The 6,000-nt window shown below is 37.6% G+C and overlaps 1 protein-coding gene across 1 annotated transcript in view; it reads right to left on the bottom strand.

Moving 5' to 3' along the window:
- The window catches only part of DRGX (dorsal root ganglia homeobox), a 140,835-nt gene extending 135,181 nt beyond the window's left edge, over positions 1 to 5,654 (bottom strand). The window contains exons 1-2 of the mRNA XM_089680009.1: positions 5,609 to 5,654; positions 566 to 666 (exon numbers count right to left, since the gene is read on the bottom strand). Coding sequence (XP_089536135.1) covers positions 566 to 666; positions 5,609 to 5,642 — 135 coding nt within the window. The 5' untranslated portion in view covers positions 5,643 to 5,654. The remainder of the gene's footprint in view (positions 1 to 565; positions 667 to 5,608) is intronic.
- Between the last annotated feature and the right edge of the window lie 346 nt (positions 5,655 to 6,000).

Raw genomic sequence — 6,000 nt, forward strand, 5'->3', positions numbered from 1 at the left:
AATCCTGGGTATTAGATTGTTAGATCAGTCACACATTTTAATTTAGGATCATTAATGACAGCTTTTTACAGTAAATAATATTACTATTGATCCTACATTTCTGAACTGTATTAGTGTTTTATTGTTATTGAAAAACCCTTGGATCTCAATGATGAAACGTCTAAAAAAGAAACAAATCAGATTAAGGCTTTCAGTCCTCAACTGTCATTTTACAATAGCCAGGGGGTAACAATGACTGTATGCATCTTCCATTCCTCTCTTAGATGTAATCGTATTTAATAAAATCATGTTGATTGTATCAGAATAAAAAAATGGTTGTTACACCCTCGGACATATAGTTCAGTGCAACAAACCTCATATAATTGTTTTCCACGTTTTTCCTGCAGCTGATTATTCTTTACTGAAGTTCCTGGACTGATCTCTGGAATTAATAGTGAGCTCAGATGCTCATACTGTACATTAGCTGTATAATCAAAAGATGCTCATTCAGCCTAAAATTCTGCTTGAACTTTGATCTCTATCTATCCACAGCGTCAGAAATCCTGCGGGCTTGAGCGGATTCTACCTGTTGCAGAGTGAACGTCGTTCTGTTCCTTCGCTGCTTTCTCCGCAGAAATCCTTCATCGAATTCAGCAGCTGAATGACTTGTAAAAGGAGGAGATCCTACTGAAGAGAGAAAAAGAAATCGTGATAAGTCTCCGGCTCCAGCACACTATGCCACATTCATCTAGATGACTTTATTCCAACCTACCACAAATGTTACATCATTCCAAAATACAAATCTACAATCTATATGACAACCAATAAATGTGCATGAAAGCCTAATTAAACGTCTTTCTTTATTTAATTGATCAACTTCTGCATGGCCAGGATGAATGCTGCTTCATGGTTTCCCTTTAACCCTTGCACGCCAAAATTATGGAAACAAATACAAAGAGGGCTATTTGTCGGTTTTTAATCAAAGATCTGCACAGATATTACTCAGAATACAAAAAATCTAGAAATCACTTACAATGGTATATAATAAACTTCCCAAAGTTCTGACAATAAACGCCACACTTTGCAAATGACACTTCATACACCACCAGACTGTTACATTATTTGTGTTTTCCAATTGTGTCACTGGAAAGTTTGCTAAATTAATGCCCCGCAGTGCTGTCTGATGTCTATACTGTACTATCTGTAGTCTATACTGTCTGAAGTCTATACTGTCTAGTATTGTCTGATGTCTATACTGTACTATCTGTAGTCTATACTGTCTGAAGTCTATACTGTCTAGTATTGTCTGATGTCTATACTGTACTATCTGTAGTCTATACTGTCTGAAGTCTATACTGTCTAGTATTGTCTGATGTCTATACTGTACTATCTGTAGTCTATACTGTCTGAAGTCTATACTGTCTAGTATTGTCTGATGTCTATACTGTACTATCTGTAGTCTATACTGTCTGAAGTCTATACTGTCCAGTATTGTCTGAAGTCTGTACTGTACTATCTGTCGTCCATACTGCATGAAGTCTATACTGTCCAGTATTGTCTGAAGTCTGTACTGTACTATCTGTAGTCTATACTGTCTGAAGTCTATACTGTCTAGTATTGTCTGATGTCTATACTGTACTATCTGTAGTCTATACTGTCTGAAGTCTATACTGTCCAGTATTGTCTGAAGTCTGTACTGTACTATCTGTCGTCCATACTGTATGAAGTCTATACTGTCTAGTATTGTCTGATGTCTACAATATCTGTAGTCTATACTGTATGAAGTCTCTACTGTATTATCCGAAGTTTATACTGTATTATCTGTAGTCTATACTGTATTATCTGTAGTCTATACTGTCTAGTACTGTTTGTAGTCTATACTGTACTATCTGTAGTCTATACTGTCTAGTACTGTTTGTAGTCTATACTGTACTATCTGTAGTCCATACTGTCTAGTCCTGTCTGTATTATATAGTCTATACTGTATTATCTGTACTTTATACTGTCTAGTACTGTGTGAAGTCTATATTGTATTATACGAAGTCTATACTGCACTATCTGAAGTCTATACAGTCTGAAGTCTATACCGTCTAGTACTGTCTGAAGTCTATACTGTATTATCCGAAGTATTATCTGAAATCTAAACTGTACTTTACTGTCTATACTGCCTGAAGTCTATACTGTATTATCTGTAGTCTATACTGTACTATCTGTAGTCTATACTGCATGTAGTCTAAACTGTCTAGTACTATGTGACGTCTATGCTGTATTATCTGTAGTCTATACTGTCTGAAGTCTATACTGTATGAAGTCTATACTGTCTATTCTGTCTGAAGTCTATACTGTATTATCTGTAGTCTATACTGTCTAGTATTGCCTGAAGTCTATATTGTATTATCTGCAATCTATACTGTACTATCTGTAGTCTATACTGTATGAAGTATATACTGTCTGAACTCTATACTGCACTATCTGAAGTCTTTATTGTCTAGTACTGTCTGAACTCTATACTGTAATGAACTGTATATTCTCTAGTACTATCTGAAATCTATGTTGTCTAGTATTGTCTGAAATCTATACTATACTGTCTGAAGTCTATACTGTCTAGTACTGTCTGGAGTGTATACTGTCTGAAGTCTATACTGTGTGAACTCTATACTGTACTATTTGAAGTATTTTCTGATGTATATACTGTCTAGTACTATCTGAAGTCTATACTGTATTTTCTGAGGTATATACTGTCTGGTACTATCTGAAGTCTATACTGTCTGAAATCTATACTGTACTATCTGAAGTCTATACTGTATTTTCTGAGGTATATACTGTCTGGTACTATCTGAAGTCTATACAGTCTGAAATCTATACTGTCTATACTGTCTGAAGTATATACTGTCTGAAGTCTATACTGTACTATCTGAAGTCTATACTGTATTTTCTGAGGTATATACTGTCTAGTACTATCTCAAGCCTATACTGTCTGAAGTCTATACTGTCTATACTGCCTGAAGTCTGTACTATCTGAAGTCTATACTGTTTTTTTTTAGGTATATACTGTCTAGCACTGTCTGAAGTCTATACTGTCTAATACTATCTCTAGTCCACACTGTTCTGAAGCCCGGACTGTTATCTCCATGTGATGGGAACTGTACAAAGCAGAAGTCAGCGCTGATAATGAGATCTAGGCAGAACTAATAATAGAAGGACCCAGTGACTAAATAAAAGATGTGAATGAACAGAAACTATTCTTTGACAATGGGCGGGGGGTTGGATGGAGACATGGCAGTGGACACGGTGTCAAAATCCGATCAAAAAGACTTGGTATTTAATTACATGAGATAATTGATTGTATTTATTAATTAGCAGCTTGGTTTATTTTGCATGTTTGCTCCTGAGGCAGAAGTCGGGGCTCTTAATTGAGATAATACGTTTAACCCCTTGAGGACTAGACTGGAGTCAACAACCCGCCAAGTGGCAAGTCCATATCGTGCCAGCCCTCAGGCATTGACGGCTTTGGATCTTTTGTTGACTTATTTATTTTTGTGCTTACAAGATGTTTGTAAAGCATGGTGAAAGATTGATGTGCTGGAAGAGCGCTGCTGGCTGTGGGGGACTGACACCATCCCGGACAGGGAACATCTGTGTCGCTCGATCTGGCTCCTCTGCCCTCAGGCTGCAGTGAGCAGGTGGGAGAGGCCGGCTTTTCCCCGCACAAATCTCATTTACCTCCCCCAGCCTTTTACTGAAAGGAACCAGAGACTTTCTAGCTCCACTTCATATTTTATTCAGCATTAGTGAGCTCCGCTTAACATTTGGAGGAAGCTCAGTAAATGAGAAGAAAGCTTTAAAATCCCATATAAGTGTCAGGAAAAGATGATGGATTTCCTGGGGCTGGGGTGTATGTCCTGCTGCTCCATGCAGCACAGTAAAGGACATTGGGGGAAAAAGAGTTAAAAGAGTAAAAAGAGTCAAGTAGCATGAATGAAATATCTGGACAGATTTGTCCAATATGTGTGATGCCAATGAAATGGAAGATTGAACATCCCGGGGACACATCCACAAAGATCAGGGGGTATTAAAAACAAAAACCGAATATATGCCGTTTTCTCATTCTTAAATGTGGTGGCTGCGTTCGTTTTCTTTTTTCAAATACTTTTTTCTCTTTTATTTTCACCAGCTGATCCGGCCAGTAACACACTTGGGTTTGTCTCAACCCTCTAACTGCCACTTTTGCTGGACAGCTTGGTCTTGTAAAGGAAATTGAAAAATAACAGAATTTTTTCCTTTTATTTTCACCAGCTGATCTGGCCAATAACACACTTGGGGGTTAGTTACTAAAACTGAAGAGTGCAAAATCTGATGCAGCTGTGCATGGTAGCCAATCAGCTTCTAACTTCAGTTTGTTAAAAAAAACCTGAAAGATGATTGGTTTCTATGGAGAGCTGCAACAGATTTTGCACTCTCCGGTTTTAGTAACTAACCCCCTTGGTGTCTCCATTCTGGATGGAGGAGCAAGGGAGACACCTTTGGACAGCATCCTGTGAAGAGGGAAGTGTTATGGGAACTAGCAGATGGACTGGACTAAGATATGCTAGCTAACACTTTTTAAGCAGTTACAGCAAGTTTTTCTTTTAATCTTTTGAGTTCAGGTTTTACATAAATGAATAAAAGCTGACTATTGTGGTCACCTCCTGTCAGTAGAAAAGGGTTTGTCTCAACACTCTACTACGTTTGCTGTGGAAAGCTTGGACTGTTAAAGTACGTTGAAAAATAACAGGCTTTTTTTCCCTTTTATTTCCACCAGCTGACCCAGCCATCACTTGTGTGTGTGTGTGTGTGTGTGTGGGGGGGGGGGGGGGGGTGGTGTTTGCTAAAGCTGTGTGGTGCAAAATCTGGTGCAGTCTCCAGTTCTTTATTTTGTCAAAGCTTAGTTGAACAAGCTCAAGTTAGAAGCTGATTGGCTACCATGCACAGCTGCACCAGATTCAGAGTACACCAGTTTTAGTAAATCTCCCCCTGGTGTCTCTATTCTGGATGGAGGAACAAGACACCTTTGGACAGCACTGTCAGCCTGTGAAGAGGGAAGTGTTACATGAACTAGTGAATTTAAATAGACTTGACTAACAAATTATAGCTAAACACCAGCTAACACTTTTTAAGCAGTTCCAGCAAGTTTTTTTCCTTTTGAGATAAAGGTTTCACATAGGTGAATTAAAGCTAGCCATTGCAATCACCTAATGTCAGTATAAAATGGTCTGTTTCAACCCATTTTGCCATTTTGTCTGGACAGTTTGGACTGGTAAAGGAAGTTGAAAAAATAACAGATTTTTGGCTGGAATGCTAGGTGAAAATAAATATAAAAAACCCTAAAAATGAAAATAAATGCAGCCAGACTATCTAAAGATTTGTAAACTTCAATATAATAATTTTTGGTTTGAGGTTTAATATGACTTTAAGTGATGCATCTAAACATTGTTTGCCCAATTCCTATATAGTTTCTAGATGTTAGGAAAGCCTTGGGTTTGATTCAGAATTCTTGAGACTGTTCAGTAAAGAAATGTATCACCTATCCTAGGGTTTGGTGTTAATGTGTTTGAAAAGATCTGATAAAAAGTTGAGAGCATGTACTCACCTTCCAGCTGAGGAGGGCAGTGGAAGTAAAACATTTCAATGGATTCCCACCTAAACAACAAAACAATGATAGAGTATTAAACATAGATAGATAGATAGATAGATAGATAGATAGATAGATAGATAGATAGATAGACTCTATGAGTTGATTTACTAAAATTGGAGAGTGGAAAATCTGATGCAGCTTTGAATAGAAACCAATCAGCGTTCATTTTTTTGGCCAAAGTTTGATTGAAGAAGCTGAAGTTAGAAGCTAATTATTTTCTATGCAGAGCTGCACCAAATTTTGCATTCTCCAGTTTTAGTAAGTATCCATGCACACTGGCCTTAAAAAAACACCAGTTCCCTTTGCAGGAAGCACAATGCTCATATAGAGTGTTTTTGTACAATGTT

This window comes from Staurois parvus, unplaced genomic scaffold (assembly GCF_062004578.1).
Source record: "Staurois parvus isolate SC_StPar_1 unplaced genomic scaffold, SC_StPar_1.0 ptg000234l, whole genome shotgun sequence".
Lineage (NCBI taxonomy): Eukaryota > Metazoa > Chordata > Amphibia > Anura > Ranidae > Staurois > Staurois parvus.